Source organism: Trachurus trachurus, assembly GCF_905171665.1.
Source record: "Trachurus trachurus genome assembly, chromosome: 23".
NCBI lineage: Eukaryota > Metazoa > Chordata > Actinopteri > Carangiformes > Carangidae > Trachurus > Trachurus trachurus.
Window position 1 is genome coordinate 5957617 of NC_139912.1, and position 19099 is coordinate 5976715.

At 44.8% G+C, this 19099-nt stretch overlaps 1 protein-coding gene across 1 annotated transcript in view; it reads left to right on the forward strand.

Annotated features, from left to right (window-relative positions):
- Nucleotides 1-19099, forward strand: part of celf2 (cugbp, Elav-like family member 2) — a 228946-nt gene that overhangs the window by 38277 nt on the left and 171570 nt on the right. The window contains exon 2 of the mRNA XM_084000051.1: nucleotides 9664-9699. Coding sequence (XP_083856177.1) covers nucleotides 9664-9699 — 36 coding nt within the window. The remainder of the gene's footprint in view (nucleotides 1-9663; nucleotides 9700-19099) is intronic.

Genomic DNA, 19099 nt, shown 5'->3' on the forward strand with positions numbered 1-19099 from the left:
CCTCCTCCTTCCTCTCCTCCCTCTCCTCCTCTTCCACCTTTCTCCCCTCTTTCTGTCTGACTTCTCCTCTTTAATCCACCTTTATTTCCACTCCACTATTTTGATACCTCTCTTTGTCTATTTACTGTCCTCCTCCCCTCCATCCTTGACAGGCATCGGCAAGGCGGCCTCAACGAAAGACTGAAGGAATCAGACTGGGATTAAAATGTAATATCAGACTATTAAAGAGATTAGTGGTTGACATTTCGCCGTCTGAGCTACACCCCTCCGCACCACCCCTCCACCCTCAGATTGGGGGGATAGCTCAGACTCTGGCATTCATGATATTGATTTATTTCCCGGCTTCTTTTATCGGACCACATTCACATGGACAGCCACAGATCTGATATGGTGGCCTTTTATGAGGCACCTTGTCAACCTCGGGGTGGGGTAGGGGAGGGGAGAGGCGGCTTTTGGCGCTAAGTAACTGCCGAGCGAGGCCGCCAGGAGCGATTGTTGTTTAGGGGAAGTGAAGTTTATTCATCAAAACGTTGTAGTTTTCTTCTCTTGAAAGAGCAGCAACATGAGGGCGGATAAGGACCAGACTGATTTCCTGGTTCCTCTGCGTTATAGACAAAGGCGAGGTCCTGGTATTGAACCTGCTAATGAAAGCCTCAGATGGAACAGCCTCGCCACAAAAGGGCCTTAATTATTTCCAATTATGACAAACCATCATTTCTGCTCAATTATGTTGCACATCCTCGATGCTAACAAGGTAGCGGGACGTGATCGAGGTTCCCTATTAGTCTCTCTGTCGACACCAGCTCCGCCATATAGGACCTGCTCTTCGGGAGGGAGGACGTTGGGGCGTTTTGGCATCGTTTGTCTCCATGACAACGGCCAGGCCTGCTATAGAAAAAAAAAAAAAAAAAAAACTCAGCCCACATTTGAGCCATGTGCTCGTTTGCTTCTGGCCCGGTCCACGTCCGGCTCCACGGCCTTGAATCTGAATCTGGTCTATATATAGCACCATCACTGGATGCTTCATCCACATCTGGGACACACACACACACTTTGTACTGGCTTCAATAATGAAAGATAACAGAATCGGCCCAGATGTGGACACACAGGCGCCAAACATGACTTTTTCCACAATAAAAGCATGATGATGCAATGTCATTCAGTCTCTGCCCCGGCAAGTGTGATAGCGATAATTATGTAAAATGACCAACATCTGGATTCTATCATCACAACACAAGCACGTCTCTTTTTATTGCCGCATTGCACCTAGATTTTCATTCATATAAGTGGTCGTTGTAGCTGTTGTTGTTCCTGACAGTCCCTCTTCTGTTTCTCATTGAATGAACTCCAGAGGTTTATTCTCTGTGTTCACTGAGACGTGACCCGGCCTTGAAGTCACCTGACTGCTTTATAATCAGTTGTATAGTCCCATGCTACACTATATAGACGTATAATGTACATATATTTATCACTTAAAGGGGAATTGTGTAACTTCTCCTGTTATCTATTCACGAAAATCGATTATTTCGTTCAAAAATATGTTTTTCATTCATCAGTACATCAACAAACTGAAGTGTTCCTTTCAGCTCTGAATGAGCCGTTCATATCATTCATATCTCCATGGAGCGGGTAAGCTCGGTGCTGGCTGCCATGTTGTCGTGTCGCCATGTTTTTACGTTCAGTGGCAGCGTGACGGTAGGAAACCACGGAAACTCAGCGGAGACACCGGAGCTGTCGGCTCAGGTCGAGGTGGCGTCTGTGAAAAGTCATGGAGCGTTACACTGATGCTGCATTCACCTGCAGTCGGGCAGACGGCCGTCGGTAACAAACCAGATGTCATTTTAGTCACAGAAGTCCAGAGAAAGCCGGTAAAACGTGGGTCAGGTAAACGATACGACATCGCCATGACAACATATTGTCACGTGTCACATGCAGCGGCTGTTGTCCGTCTGCCGTCTGCCCAATTTCAGGTGAATGCAGCATGAAAAATACGACTGAGTTGCTTGCGATATACAACCGCAACGCTAGATGGGAGTAATTCCTACACAATGTACCTTAGTACATTTTAAGTTATTGCAGATATTATCAGTCTCTGAAGCCACAGCGCCACCTTCAGGAGAGGAGGCCGTTGTGATGCACAAACAAAAACAAAAACAAAAACAAACAGCAGAAATCCCACATCCCGTCTCCTCCACCTTTTCCTCTTCTTTCCATATTCACTCTGCACGACCTCATCATCCGGCCGCCCGGTAATGGCCTCGCTGTGGGCTCCACACACACCGGCGTTGTACCCGTCGCCCCAATCAACACCTTAATGTATCTCAATTTAACCACACACATGCAGCACCCCACCCCACCCCACCACCCCCTCTCTCTCTCTCTCTTTCCTCCTTTTCCTCTTTCACACACAGAAACACACACTCCGTTTATTGTGTTGCGAGTGGTGACGGGTCGGGGAGTGGAGGAGGGAGGGGGGGCATCAGTAATGCGTGACGCGTGCCTCCATAACGCCGGCCTCATTTGCATGTGTGAGGAGGTCTGGGCTAATGGAGCTGATCTGTTGCGCTGTTATTAAATGGGGAAAGAGACGGGGAGGTGAGGGAGGTGGGCGGGGGAGGAGGAGGGGGGGGTTATTATTAAAGAGGAGGAGAGGAGGAGAAGGGAGGGAGGAGGGAGACAAAAAGAGGGGAGGTCTTCTCTCTTCCCCCCAGAGGCATGATGGATGAGTCAGGAGTCTCCCCCTTCACCGAGTTGAGGCTGTTGCACAATTTGCACCGGTCACACAGCAACACACACACACACACACACACACACACACAGAAGCAGAAAATGTGCGTGCATGTACCTCTGTGTGTGCGAGCGTGTTTGTGTGTGCGTGTTTGTGTGTGTGTGTGTGTGTGTGTGGCGCCCAGTGTGCATACCCTTTGAATATCACGAGGTAAATGAGGCCTAACACACTACCACCACTTCTCCCTCTTTGTTCACCCTTTACCACTCAGGTCGTTTTCTCTCGCTGCATTTAAATGTCCTCAATATGTCACACATGCATGCATGAACACATGCATCCCTACACACACACACACACACACACACACGCACACACACATACACAGACACACACACACACACAGTGAATAACACCTGCCAGGGCACGTGATTCAGAGCCTTTTTATAGCAGTTTTACTGCAGCGTGTTACAGTGTAACGGCCGTTTCCCTGAGATTCCACCGTCAAACTGTTCATCAGTGTCGTTCCCTCTGAATTGCGGCCTGATAGATTGTAAAATAATGTTTTATTATTGCAATAATCTTGTATAGTTTCCATACTGACATCAACAGTCCCGATGTTTTATTTTTCATTATGCTACATTTGCATGAGTGAACCAACAGGGAAGTCATAACGCTGCTGCTGCTGCTGCTGCTGCTGCTTCTGGCTGCACGATGTGATAAAAGACGTTTGTATTCCCTCAAACTAAGCTAATGAAAATGTATGATGGATGTTATTTTTGTGGCTGGACTCAGTTCTCAGGTGTCAACACCTCCTACGCTGTGGCTGTGGCTGTCTGTCTGCACTAAATGACGTCTGACCACGTCCTGCTGCTGGCCGCGCTTCAGAGTTTTGCAGGACGGACGACAGCGCGTGACATGGAAGCGGCCGTTTCTCTTGGCAGAACTCTTTAGTTTAGCTGCGTGTGTCTGTGTGTGTGTGTGTGTGTGTGTGCAGATGGACGGCAGACAGGGAAGTGTCCACGCACCTGTCACCGTCTGAACCGTCTGAATCCGACTCTCCTCATTGGACGGAGAACAACCCCCCTTGAGTCAGAGCTGGTCTCAACTTGTTGAGTCACGCCACGCCGCTGAGTTGCGTCTTTCCCGCCGCGCAGAGCGAACGCAGCGTCATCATCGCAGAGGATGATTAATGAAAAGCCAGCTCGTCTGTGTTGCTCAGGTCTCGTTGTCGTCCAATCCCCCCACCCCCAACCCCCTCATCCCCCCTCCTCCCTTCTCCCCTTAGGCGTTTTGGCTCAGCAATTTAAGAGACTCATCGTCCAATGGGAGAGTGTAGATCTCGTTGGAGGCGGGCCAACAACCCACATCTGACATCATCTTAAGAGTTGGCACAGTTTGGCAGAGTGACACTGGCTCTCTCTCACACACACACATGCAAACACACACACACACACATGAACACACACCTGCGATGGAGATAAGACGAAGAGGGAAGTGGGAAGTCTTTGGTGGGTGTGAAAGTGGAGTGTGTGAATGTATTTATCAGTGTTTTATAGATGTGTGAGTCTCATCGTGCTGATTGGTCGGGGATTGTGGGTATACGGTTTGCAAAGCGATGTTGTGTGCGTGTGTGTGTGTGTGAAAGGCGGGATGGTAGGTGAGAAGGAGAGAAGTGTTAAAACGAGAGGGAGAGTGTTAGAGAGACACAGATGGGATGATGAGAGGAGGAGGAGGAGGAGGAGGAGGATGAAGGGGAGAAAACCAGTTTGGAAGACAAAGAGGACGGGAACGCAGGCTTTCAGCTCGATCAGATATCAATGAATCAATCACTTTATTGGAACAATGTTAATAACAGATCAATCATTGGGAGTATTTTATGAAATCTGCTTCTAAAAACTGAACATCAGCTGCTTTTCCCTCCACTGGCATTCAGATCAAACATGCAAACTGAATAATCATGTGGAGCCTAGATTTATTTTTTATTTTTTATTTTTTTTTGCATTTTAAAGTCACATAAACATGTTAAATCAATAATGAAAATAATCTTTAATTGCATCCCAAACGTATAATTAAGTGGCGAGCATCGACCATATCGAGCACCAGCAGGCTGGGATCTGGTTCCTGTAGTCAGGACTCAGAGGAACCTGAAGCGAGGTCACTGCCGCCACCGCCGCCGTGCACGTGACATCACTTCAGCGCCGACACAGCGACACGGGAGCGGTTCCTGTCAGCCGACGGTGTTCGTTCGCCAGCGCCTGTGAGACCTGGCGTGTACTGTCTCCTTTCATGTAGTACTAATGCGTGGCGTGTGTGTGTGTGTCAGATCTTCTGTTAATCACAGTATGTCCAAAATGCGCCCGTGGTCCTCGCCGGGTCCCGCCACCTGCTCCGTCTTTACCGCCGCCGCCCTTTCCCACCCCCCCCTTCGCCCCCGAGGAGCTCCCTCACTTTTCAGCTTCGTTTTACGTCTGGTGCCAGGCCTGTGGCGGCGGCGGCCGGCAGCAGCAGCAGCAGCAGCAGCAGTGTCGGCGGCGGCGGCGGCATCGTGCTCGCCGGCCGGCCGGCAGGAGTTTGTGCACAAGCGGCGCCAAAAAGCTGTCTGTCGCTAAACCATAAGTCTGGCTGGGTTCCACCTGGACGCCGCTCTCCCATCTGCTTCCATATCAGTGATCAATTCTGACCCACATCTCGTCGCCTCGTGCAGCTCATCCTGCAGGAATCAGACAGAGAAATGTGTTGTTGTTGTTTTTTAAGGCGAGACACTACAAGTGAATAGGGTAAAAAATTTAACGAACGCATATCACCATGAAACTTCCCACGTTTATCACTTACATTAAGACAAGTATATTTTGTATAACAAGTTTTGTCAAATTTTATGTTTAAATATGCAAATATGGCCATATCTAATGAAATATTTGCTAATTTCCATACATTTCCAGAACCGAAATCTGAACAATGGATGAAGCTACTTTTAAAATTCTTGTTTTATTTTGTTGACATATTAGAGTCAGAAGTTTTTACAGAGGAAGATTTTGGATATCTCTTTTTATAACTCTGTAAATGAGAAAATACTGTCCAGCCCTAAAAAAAATAATCAAATTTTGCCCTGTTTTTAGGATTAAAACATTGTGTAAATCAGGCTGTGAATGATATATCAACAATCTCCTCTGTAAAAACCTTCAGAATATAGACAGGAATCAAACTGGAAGGTTTGGTGTCTGTAAGTGTTGCTGAAGTGGAGATTTCGGGCTCAGAGTCTGAGGAAAAACTCATTTTGAGAAAAGGTCCTTTAAAGACTTGTACTGTAAAATTCCATAGATTGTAAATAGTATTTGTAAGATTTGTTGCGGATTGTGGATTTTGTACCATTTCTTTTGACTTTTCTGAAAGAATACATGTTAAGGAAGAAAAATAGCCCAAAATCTCAAAATTGATGGAGAAGTGCATGAAAAAGTGCCTGTAGTGTCTTGCCTTAAATAGCTGTGTAGCTGTGACGCTAATAAGAGTCTGATCAGTTTAACGGGGTTACATTAGTCACGTCCTCACGGATAAACGTCCCGTAACGACCTCGTGGTCTCCACAGTGTCAACAAGTCACAGACTCAGACAAACAGTCTTTGTGTTCAACATGGTGTCAGTGTGTAGTTGTTGTCGATCCGGTGGGATTTTAAATCCATCCACACACACACTGGATTATTGCAGCTCAGGTGTTATTCAACTAAACAGGGTGAGATTTATTTAACCCTGCTGAGGACAATTAGGTGGCAGATATCATTATGTTTTGTGCTGTAAAAACAATTGATGTGAAAATGTTCAGTGACACAAATTACAAAAGTGTTTTATTATCTAAGTGGAGGGAATTATTATCAACACACGTAGTGATTTATTCAGTTCATCAGTTTATCTGCAGAAGTTCAGACTCATTAGATCAGAATAAAACTTAGTGGTTCGCCCACACACTTTGATTGACAGCTCATCTCTGGGAACATCAATGTAAAAAAACAAACAAACGGCGCTGATGAAGCAGACGGAGATTTAAAAAAAATCCTAATATGAACTCTTTAAAGGTACACTTATGTGTAGGAATTACTCTCATCTAGCATTGCGGTTGTATATCGCAAGCAACTCAATCGTATTTTTCATGCATTCACGTTAGGGCTGCACGGTATACGCGATAGACAGTGGAAAATTTGGCCCACGGTAGAGATTTGCAAATTCAGAGCTTACCGGAACACTTCAGTTTGTTGATGGGGGGTGATTACTGATGAATGAAAAACATACTTTTGAACGGAATAATCGATTTTCGTGAATAGATAACAGGAGAAGTTATACAATGTCCCTTTAAATGATCTTTTTCTCAGGTTGGAGCAGATTCACACTCTTCTATCTTTTTTCAAACCCATGACTCGAATGTCAAAAAGTCGTGTCGCTCCGGATACGTCAGGTTTCATCATCCTCAGCTAAATCCCGGGCTAAGTGCATGAGGAGGAGGAGGAGGAGGAGGAGGAGGAGGAGGAGGAGGAGGAGGAGGAGGAGGAGGAGGAGGAGGAGTTCCTTATGTTTTTTTTACTGCGTCGTTTTTAGTGTCATCGAAGCCATAAAGTTAGTTTAATGAAGTTTTATAACTGCATCTGTAGCTGCAGCAGCATGTGTTTTAATGTGCAGCTTAATAAGTAATAAAGTTCAGCGTATATATATATATATGTATGTAGATTTAAAAATGAGGGAGGAGTGTGTGTGTGTGTGTGTGTATGTATGTGTGTGTGTGTGTGTGTGTGTGTGTGTGTGTGTGTGTGTGTGTAGTGGAGTTTTATGTGTAGTTTTTAAGTGTGTGTGTGTAAACCTATGAGTGCGAGCAGTGTGTGTTTGATGTTCCATTTACCCTTTTTCATAATTCATGGCAGTGGGAAAATGGACTGAAGCGGAGGTGGCTATTGTGTGTGTGTGTGTGTGTGTGCAGCAGGATAACAGGATGAGCGTTCTGTGGTCGGAGATGAAACAGACAAGAGTGTGTGTTTGAAATGCAAAGAGTGGTGATAGCGGTGATTGGCCACTGTGTTGAGGAGGAGCAAGGAGGTTTTTCTCATCATTTCATCATAATACACACTCACAGACACACAGACACACACACTCTCTCCCTCTCTCTCTTACACACACACATGCACACACACACATTCAGTGGTTATTAATGACAGTATTGTTAATTCATTATTATTTTATTTACCTCTGTGACATAAAACCCAGGCTAATTCAGCACAGCTCTGAGCTCGAGGGGGTTTAGTGTGTATCTGTGTGTTTGTGAGTGTACTGTTTGGCACACACACACACACACATCTAATGGTGGGGCCTGGGGACCAATTTATTTACATGCAGTGGAAGAGGAACTGAGGAAAGGATAAAATAAAACAAAAAAAGGGGGAAGGAGAGAGAGAGAAAGAGGAAACAGCAGGGAATTATGGAGAAAATCCATCGAAACACACACACAAGTTTCTCCACTGTTCCCAAGGACGGACAAGGCCGATTTACTATGTAGATGGCTCAGTGTGTGTGTGTGTGTGTGTGTGTGTGTGTGTGTGTGTGTGTGTGTGTGTGTGTGTGTGTGTGTGTGTGTGTGTGTGTGTTGCCAGCATCTTCTGTGTTTCCTGTAATATTTCCAGAAACTCCCTCTCTCCTTCATCCGCGCCCAACTCTCCGACTTCAGACAAAAGCAAAACTCGAGTCGCAACGAGACAAAACGTTCACATCAGAAAACAAAACCAGAGCGTCGTCTGCGAATGGTGTGATGATGTAATTGCAGTCTGGAAACGTTTCTGTTTAAAGCAGAAGTAAGCGATATTTTTGTGTTAATATAAGTCTTAAATAGTTATATCTTCCAACAGCAATCACTTACATAGAGTGTTTGGACCGAAACACGGGTCTGTCAGTCACTCTGCTCTGCTCTGAGCCGAGGAGAAAACTTTTCTTGTATCCTACAATTTTTATCCAATGAGGAGAGAGAACAGCATGAAGGGCTGTGTGTGCAGCCAAGGGACGCCGTGAATGTGGTGACGTAGGGACGAGGACCAATAGATCCATGACGAGGGCGGGGGCTGCTAAGTCCGTCGGCTGACAAGACGTTATGGTGCGTTCAAGGCAGCCCGTAACTCGTGTTTGTCCGACCTGTGAAGTCGTACCAGTTCGATCTGGTACGAGTTCACGGGTCGGAAGTTACGAGTGGCCGTTATAGTGACTTTCACAGGTAAAACAGGTTGGAAAAACACGAGTGGGTTGCCTGGAACGCTACAAAGTCGTAAGTCGTGACTTGAAGCTGTAATTTACGGTTTCAAAAGCCTGCCTGGAACGCAGCATTAGCCAAAACGACCGGATCGCTTACTTCTGCTTTAATATACAGTATATTGATAGCCTAAACTTCTTATAACCCCATCGCCATAGAAACAGGACTGCGTGTTCATCAGCATACGACAAACAAAAAATTTAGATTTTGGGAGACCTCTAGTGGCCGTAGTTATTATGACACAAAGCATAATGTGTGTGTGTGGATGGTTCACATAGCTAAACGAGGAGGTCGGGATGGGTTACTGCTAACTTAACTGAACGTTTCCTATTGTAACTATGACAACAATGTTCTGCAAACCTTAAGAAACCAAACCTTGAACCTTTGGGTAAAGGTTAATGTGTGTTTATTGTTGTTACTGTGGCAGCGAAGGTCTGGCGTGTCGTCGTGTTTTTTTTTGTTTTTTTTTAAGCGTCTTGCCGCACCTTCAGTGTATTTGTGTTTCATTATTATAATGGGAACAATAAGAAATGTTTGTTTTACTGGTTACTATGGTAACAGCAGAGTGTCATCAGCATAAAATTAGACACTAAAAGAATAAAATTGTGTATTTTATTTTGTTTGCAGCTTTTCACTGATCTGTTTTTCTTCTTGACTTGCAGGCAGGACGCCAGCGACCTCTCTGGAGCGATACAAAGGTAACGTGATGCTTCTTTTATTCTTTCCTCCTCTCGCTCTTTCTCTTTCTTTCTCTTTTTGCCTTTCACCTCCCTCGCTCCTTCTCTTTCCTTTTTTTCTCTTCTCTTCTCTTCTCTTCTTCCCTTCGGCCTCATCCTCAATGAGGCGCGCAGTGTGTCTCCAGGCTTCAGGCCAACGACCTGACTTCAGACTACAACAGCGGAGAGCTGTTGGCGGTGATTTTGGGTGGGATAACGTAGAAGGACAGGACAGGACAGGACGCAGATGAAACGAGGTGGCGGGTAAAGACAGAGAGAAAGAGAGAGAGAGAGAAGAATAAAGGGAGAGAGAAAAAGGGAAATTGGAAAGGAGAGATGTGATGCGGCCTCAGATCTACGACCGGGGAGGGTCATTAAACTAAACCCTTCGGCGACAGAGCGGCAGATCAAGCGAGGGGAGGGCAGAAGGGGAGAAGAAGGTTTAAATAAGGGCCGATCCTAAAATAGCCAAAGACCTATTTCTCATCTGAGGCAGAGTTAACAGGAAAAGGACGAATATCCTGCCCTGAAAACCATCAATACACCCTCCCCCACCCCCACCCTACATGGTGAGAGCGGAGAGAGGGACACTTTTTCATCTCTACGATCCATTTAACATCACAGGAAGAGTTACAGTGCAGCTGTAATGCTTTATGATCGGGATTATAGTCTTACTGCCGCGGCGCTCGTTAAATATCACTACATCAGGTCGTAGGAAACCGAAGGTGCAACTGGTTGTCGAGCAGAAGCCCCAAGAACATCAGCAGGTGTGTGTGGATGTTAATGGGATTGGGTCGAACTTGAACCTCTACTACTCAGTGTGTCATGTCTTTGGGCTGTTGTTGCCTCTGTTACAGTGTTAAGGGTTCATGGTGTCACAGATGTAGAGTTTGGACTCTCCTGGTGCGTTTAAGGACACTGCGAAATGTGGCTAAGCGGAAACATAAATATTGTGCAGAGGAAACGCGTTGGGTAAAAAAAAAAAAAAAAAGAAAGAAAAAGACAAAGGTAAGGAAATGTGATGGATTACCTTTGTCAAGCTGGTTTTTAGTCTCTGTGAGCAGCTTTTCATTCTGCAGTGAAATGAACTGAATCTAATGGCTCCCTGGAAAGTAAGAAATCCATTTAAAAACTTTTGGCGTATTTGGGGGGAAAATACTCAGCGGTAATGTAAAGAATATGCGATTTTAATGGACCGGATCATGTGCGACCACTGATGTCGTCCCTTTAAGTAACTCGGCAGCTTTATGAAGTTCATTTTATTTATGTTTTATTGTTTTTTTTTTGTTTTAATATCAATTTAACCTCTAAATAAGCATCTTGGGTGTTTTCACATCATTTCATCTGCATCATTTCCTCATAACAGAAGTGGATGTTATTGATTTTGAGAGCAGAGTCCCAGTGGGCTGAAAGCTAAAAGCTAAAAGCTAAAACACCTGATGCAGGTAAAAGCAGCTCCCATAATGAAAAGCAGCTCCAGCAGCAGATCGAGACGACGGAGACGGAGAAGCAAAACACAGGAGGGAAAGAAAGAGACGATGACTGTGGCTGTGAATAATTAGGCAAAATAGTTTGCTTTTGTTTTTCTCTCTGATTGGAGAAAATAGGCGAGGCTGTGACTGTCGCATGAGCTCACGCACACACACAGACACACAAACGATGTGCGTTACACACTAATCCGCCACACAGCTGCGTCATTCTGGAACGTGTGTTTACTTCCTCTCTGCCTCCTCCTCCTCCTTCGCCGCCGCTGCCGCTGCCACCATCACCACCGCCGCCGCCGACCCCCCACAATCCCCTCCAAACACACACACACACACACACATACAGTATATACACACACAAAAATAAAAAACACACACACACACACACAATCACACAAAAGAGAACTGGGCGTATAATTTGATCCTCTGCGCTCTCCTCCTCTAATGAAGCTCTCTGGCGGTTTGACTGACACCCGGCTCGTTATTTAAGCGTCTGTTTTGGGCCGGGAGGAGGAAGAGGAGGAGGAGGAGGAGGAAGGAGAAGGAGGAGGAGGAGGAGGAGGAGGGGGGAGGGGGTGGATGAGGAGAAAGAAATAGGAAAAGTGGAAACAAGGGAGCTGGAGGAGAGAAGGGGAAGGGGTCGGGATGGGGATGGGGATGGGGAGAGGGATAACAGGAAGACAGGAAATGAAAAGAGGCTGGAGTGATGGAGTGAGGAAGAAGAAGATGGAGGAAGAGAGGATCACAAGAAAAGAGGAGATGAAAAAAAAGGAGGAGTAGATTAGTAGAGAGAGTGGAGGAGGGGGGGGGGGGGTTTAAATGAGGAACGGCAATCAAGAGAAAAGGGAGACAGTTTGGGAGGAGGAAGAGTTGATGCCGGAAACAGGGGTGATAAAGGGTGTGAAGGGATTGTGTGCATGAGTGTGTGTATCAGTCTGTGTGTGTGTGTGTGTGTGAATGTGTGTGTGTAAATGTGTGTATGTGTGTGTGTATAATTGCAGGTCTTTGTGCTGATAATGTTCTTTGAAGGCACACAGCTGATAATTAGCGAGCGTGGCTCGGCGGATGCCTTTCAGCGTTGGTCATTATAAGCCGCAAACCTACTATTGGCTCTGACATGACCTCCCGAGACAGGGAGAGGACGCATGCACACGCACACACAAACACACACAAACACACACACATGCACGCACACTCCGCCCTCGCATGAAAAAGAAAAAAAAAATACACAAATCGGCACAAACAAGTGTTGATTAGTGTATGAATAGCATCAGCTCACAAGTGGAACAGATACAACAGCTCTCCAAAGGCCTCAAGTTCCACTTTGGCACGAGGGCTGCAGGTGTGTGAGACGCGCGCACACACACACACACATGCACGCACATGCACATGCACATGCACATGCACATGCACATGCACGCACACACATTCATACACTTCCTGTTTACAGAGCCAGACACACATACACAGACAGCAGAGACTATAATTACAGGGATTCACACAATGTGGCGTCCCGGTACGCTGCGTCCGTTATTGCCTCCCCGGTTGCCACATGACAACAGCTAGCGGTCCCCTCGCTGCAGCTCGAAACTGCTCGTCGCCACGGCGCTGCTCCTGGCCCCGCCCCCCTCGCATCTCCCTCTGCTCCCCCCCCCTTCCCTCCCTCCAGTATTCCCACATCTGAATATTTATGAGGCAGGAACTAGAAGAGAAGGAGGAGAAGAAGGAGAAGACGAAGAGCAGTGGCTGGAGTATTTTCCTCTCTTCTCTTCTCTCGACAGTGACAGTTATCAGAGTTAAAGGATCCTTCCTGAGCTCTAATTTATCCCCCAGTGAGGAAATGTTCGACAAGAGATGCAGCCGAGAAGACGTGCGTTTTGGAAAAAAAATAAAAAATAAAAAATAATCTCTCCCAGTCAGCATAACCGGTCAAAACCTGCAGCGTCATTTGACAAGTGAGGAAGAGGAGGAGGAGGAGGAGGATTCGGTTCACGTTGTCCAGTTGTGCAGGAAGTACAAAAGACAAAATGACGCCGTGTTGATGTCGACGATCAGGACTTTTGTACAGATACACAATGATCATCTCCCAGGCTTGAGTCACTACTGAGCTTTTCTTTCTTTCTTCTTCTGGGTGTGAAAATCAGAACAAGACTTTTCTTTGTGTCAAAGAAAAAGATCACAACGACTTCTTCATCTTCTTCTCTTCTGTAGCAGCAGGTGGAGACTTATGGCGCTTTTCCACTACACTTTCACAGCACAGCTCGGCTCGGTAAAGGTGCTTTTCCACTACAGCTGAGTTCTTCTACCTCCTCAGCGGGGGCGGGGGCGGCACGGGGGTGATCGCGGAGGCGATCGCGGGGCCGCATTGTCCGCCTCTCTTTTTTCGATCCTCTCGTCAGCTCCAAACTCACACGTCTGCACCTCGTTAACAGACCACAGCGTGGTTTTACACACAGCAACATTTAACTCGGGTGATGGAACAACAACAGTCTCGATACAGATCAGCTGGCGCTGTTGCCGCTCTGTTTTTGAAATTTCCGGGTTTGATTCTCATGTCGGACGTAGCGCTCGCAACTCTTCCAGTGACGACGCTCTGTCCAATCAGTGGAAGGCAGTCGGCTGACATCACGTTATAGTATCGCTTCGGCTCGCTTGGAACCAGGGCCGAGGAGGTACTAAAAATGGTACCTGGTACCAGGTACTAGGGCTAGTGGAAAAGCAAAAAAAGCAGTACGGGCCGGGCCGGGCCGTGCTGCGCTAGTGGAAAAGCGCCATTAAAGGGCTTAAAGGCATTGAAAGGGTGAAATCATTCAAGATTTTATTCAAAAAAAAAACATGAGGTCACAGTCGACAAACACATAACGAAGTGTGTCATAACCAGTGGAGCTAATGGGATTAGTCCTCTATCTAAAAGTGGAGCACTGGAGCTGGTTCTTGACCTTGGGGTCAGAGTGTGTGTGACAGAATAATCTCAGTTTGACTTTCAGCTGCGCTCATCATCGTATATCTTGACATGCGATCATAACACAACGAGTTAAAGGCCCCATGTTGTGTAAATGTGGATTTGCATGTCGTAGTGTGATTATAAAGCAGCTCTAGGTTCTATATTAATACTGTGAAAGTATCAAAGCCTCAGTCCACAGAGAAATGCACACAGCCTGTATTCAGAAACTGAGCCTTAAAACCAGCCGTCAGGACTTCCTGTCACTTTGTGATGTCACAACAAAGCAGTCACAACTCTCATCTTCTTCTTCTTATGGATCAACACTTCAGATTTGAGACAGTTTCTCCAGCAGATAGTAGATAGTGTAGTAGTAATCCCTCTCTGATTTACTGTATATATTGTGATGTTGAACATGATCATTTTTATTTTTTAAGATAGTAGAAGTGAGATTTTATGTGAATGGGCCCTTTAAATGGTTCATTTCCTGTATTTTCTCACCTCGTGTCTCAGCAGGAAAAAAATCTCATTGGATTTTTTTTTAATTGTGCGAGGCTGCGCTGGTGTCATGCTCACAGTTCATCCATTTTTCATCTAAACACATGAATTATGAAGAAGTGCTAATGGCGGGGAGGGACAGTGGGGGGAGGAGGAGGAGGAGGAAGAGGAGGAGGGTTTGTCAGAAGAGGGCTGGACCAACGTTTAGGGATCTTTTCTTCCTTCACCTCCTCACTATCTGTCCTCTCCCCCTCTCTCTCCTTCCCTCTTTCTCTCTCAGGAGTGTTTTGATTCACTCTGAGTGACACAGACTGACACACACATGCACACACACACACACACACACACTGGGTGGCAGGTGAACATGCAGTGGCTCGGGAGGGGCTTTACTTCAGTGTGTGTGATTCAGACCATTGACCTGGAACACATTGGGTACTGAGAGAATAAAAACTATTACACACACACTCTCGCACACACACACACACACACACACACACTGCAGGTCTCTAAGCTGCTGATGCAGATCCTGCTCTAATAAAACTCAGTGATAATGAGAATAATGTTCCTCATCATAAGTTTTTCTTTTGAATCATTTTATATTGTTCTATATTTGATACTTATTTGCACTTTTATATATATAGTTAACATGAGTTATTATATGTCTTTGTTTATTTATCTTTCTTTATTTCTTATAACATAGGATAACATTACTTTTTTTCTAATATATTCCAATTGTCATTTTAAAAATATGGTTAATAATTAGTTTCTTCTTTATATTCTTTTATTTTTGTAGCTTGATACATTTTTTCCATCCATGATTTAGTTCATTTCATTGATTTTTAAACATTATTATACTCATACTTCATTTTTATTTTATTATTTTAGTAAAATATGTTATTATTACATGATAACAACAGAAAAAAGTCACAGAACATGTATTTTGTTTGTTGTTTGTCTTTTTTCTCATACACCACGTAGTATGTTTTCTTTTATTTAATAATAATTCATAATAACATTATTGAACAGGCTTGATTTTTTTGTGTGTGTGTGTGTGTGTGTGTGTGTGTGTGTGTGTGTGTACTCCCAAGATGGCGGCAGTGACAGACGTTACCATGGTAATCAGCCACACATTCTGACACAGCTTGTAAATCAGCCACACACACACACACACATGTACACACAAACACACACTTAGTCATGTTCTGATGAGAGGGGATTCATCCAAACCACCGTCACTACTACTACACACACACACACACACACACACACACACACACACACACACACACACACACACACACACACACACACACACACACACACACACACACTCCCCCTGGGTTTTCTCAGATAGTGGAGTGTTTCTTCTTCCAGCTGATGCTCTCTGAGGGGAGGGGGAGGCAGGGGGGGAGGATGCTGAAGTCGTGGGTGTGTCTTCTTCACATTCCAGCGATTTCCCCCCCAAAAAAACAAAAAAAACTTGTATTTATTAATAAAGAACAAGGTTTTTATTAATAAATACTAGTTTTTTTTTTGTAAACTCGCATTTCGAGTGTGCACTCGCTCTTTACAAGCAACTTGTACCCCAGCGGAAACCTTCTCTGCCGCCGTAATTAATCATTATCACATTAATTTTGCAGCCGTTTGTACTGTATGATTACCACACCAGCAGCACTCGCCAAAATAAAAAATAAAGAACAGAAAACAGTTTTTTTTCTTTATTTTTTTGTTTTATTTGTTTTATTAAATCACTTCTGCGAGTAGAAACCTGTCGATAACAAGAACACGAATCTGTTTCACTCACTTTTACTCGTTTCCTCGTCTCCATGTTTTATCTTTTTTCCTGTATTTAGGCATTTGTGTAAGTGTGTGTGTAAATGTGTGTGTGTGTGTGTGTGAGGCTGGGGGAACTCGGTGTGACGTTTTTTTTGTGTTGGTTTTTTTTCCCTTCCTCTCTCTCTTTTTTTTTTTTTTTTTTTTTTTTGTTGAAAGGCTCCAGATGGCTGAGAGACAGGTGAGCCAATTAGCGAGTCTCACTACACAGCAACATCATCACACCGGCGGAGCACGACAGCCAAACACACACACACAAAGACACACACAAACACACACAAACACACACAGCTACATTCCACATAACTCCGGCGTGGTGTTAACATCGTCCGTCAATAATACGCCGTCAGTGTTGCTTTGGATATGAAATTGATTTTACAATATGTACCAATGTTTGGGGAATGATGACAAATGATCCTCTAATTTCAGCTGCTTATTATTATTATGATTATTATTAGTATTATTATTATTATGGGCTGCCTCCAGCCTCAAACATACAGTACAGCGCTCCCCCCGCCGCCGTGTGTGTGCCTATAGTGTGTGTCCCATTATGCGTGTTTTATACGACCCAGAAAACAGGCATAATGGGCAGATTTGAATTGATTTGCTTGTGTATTCATTTATTTTCAAGGAGCCAAAAATATTTCAGCGGGCCTCGCCGATATTCATTATAATTCTAATGAAGTCGAAATCCTCACAAAAGAGGAGAGAGCGGCAGGAAGACAGCAAGTCTAAACACAACAACAACAACCTCTATCTCTCTTCCTCCCTTCATCCCCCTTTTTTCTCTTTTTCCACCTCTCTCTCTCTGTGTTTTCTCTGGCGTCATCTCTTTCGTTCTGTTTCTGTGCTGAATAGCTGAATATTAGACGTTGGTAATGCAGATTGTTCTGTTAATGAGCCATCAGTCGCCGAGGAAAACAGTCACACCTGACCCCACACACACACACACACACACGCTAATCCTCCCACATATGCATCCATATGAAGCGTCATACACATATATACTGTATATATAGGCCTCTTTATTGTTTGTTTGTGTGTATTAGCCACTTTCAAAATGTGTCCTCTTCAAAAACATCAGAGGTCAAGGTCGCTATCACCTCATCAGACACATGATTCAAGATTTCCTCCACAAATTCTGCCAAAACTTTGCAAAAAGAAGCCTGATATGATGAAATACTGCACATTTTTATATCCAAAAGGTCAAAGGTCAACTTCACCGTGACATCATAATGTTCCGCAAAGTCGCACTCTACCTCCGTTAACACCAGTCTGGACGGATGTTCATGCAAAACCTGCTACTACAACCGTGAGGTTGTAACGCTGGTTCTTTTTGTTAAGGGATAATTGAGCGGCCATGACGGCTGCTTTCCCACCTAATGGAAGGGGACAAATTAATCTCCCTGTGCTAATGTCTGCAAATGGAACAGGACCACTTCCTGCCACCACCGCCACCATCACCACTGTGCACAACCAACCTGCTGTTTGTGAGTGTGTGTGTGTGTCGGGCTGAGGCTGATGTAAACCTCTGTCAGCTCTGATGATGGACATGCTGCAGCTTGTTTTGGTTTAGACATGGTTGCACACCTACAAATATTTTCCAGTGCTTTTCTTTTTTCCCCTCTGAGTTTCAGGAAGAATTTCGACGCTGTAGGATCCAAAAGATGTTGAGGAGTTTTATCTTAAAGGTCCCATGTTGTATAAAGGTAGATGTTTGTATTAGAGCTCCATACAGTATAAAGGTAGATGTCCATGTGTAGTGTGATTATAAAGCAGCTCTAGGTTCTATATTAATACTGTGAAAGTATCAAAGCCTCAGTCCACAGAGAAATGCACACAGCCTGTATTCAGAAACTGAGCCTTAAAACCAGCCATCAGGACTTCCTGTCACTTTGTGATGTCACAACAGAGCAGTCCCCCAAAGCCCTGCCCACCAGAACCCACCATCGTATCTTGCAAGATTTGGCTTCTCTGAGTATTTTACTTGAAATCTGCTCTATTTTTATTGGCTCAGAGCTCTAGAGAGGAGATGTAAAACGACACAGAGATGTCTTTTGGTTCTTAAAACCACAAATATATCTTCTCATGGATCAACACTTCAAAATAAAACACACAAGAAAATACATCAAATGTAAGTGGAGCTTCAAAACAACCAACCTATCATGTACTGTATGATCTTTCTGCAGCGTTGCTTTTTAGAAGGAGCCTGAAATCCTGGTCATATGGATGTAGTTTATTTAAGACCTCCACCCTAATAGAAGAGAGGTGATGGGTCGTGATGTTCTGTCAGACCGCGTCAGAGATCAAATGTGTTTCCACTTGTCAGCGCGGCCTCACAGGTAAAGGCAAAGTGAAAAGGCGGCTGTCACAGTCAGGAACGTCATAATGTTTAATGTGAGAGGAACAGGACCGTCTCTCTCTCTCTCTCCTGGAAGATATTCACAGTGGTGTTACACTCCTCGGCTTCTCACTTGAATAAAGACAGAAATAGTTGTGTCGGGAATGTAGAAAAAAAAATTTGGAGCTGAGAGACAAGTTCAAGCCCCAGCTGGCTCTCTGTCTCTCTCTCTCCCCTACACACAGTTGACCAATCGCGACGTGAAGTGGGTGTGAATGAATGTGG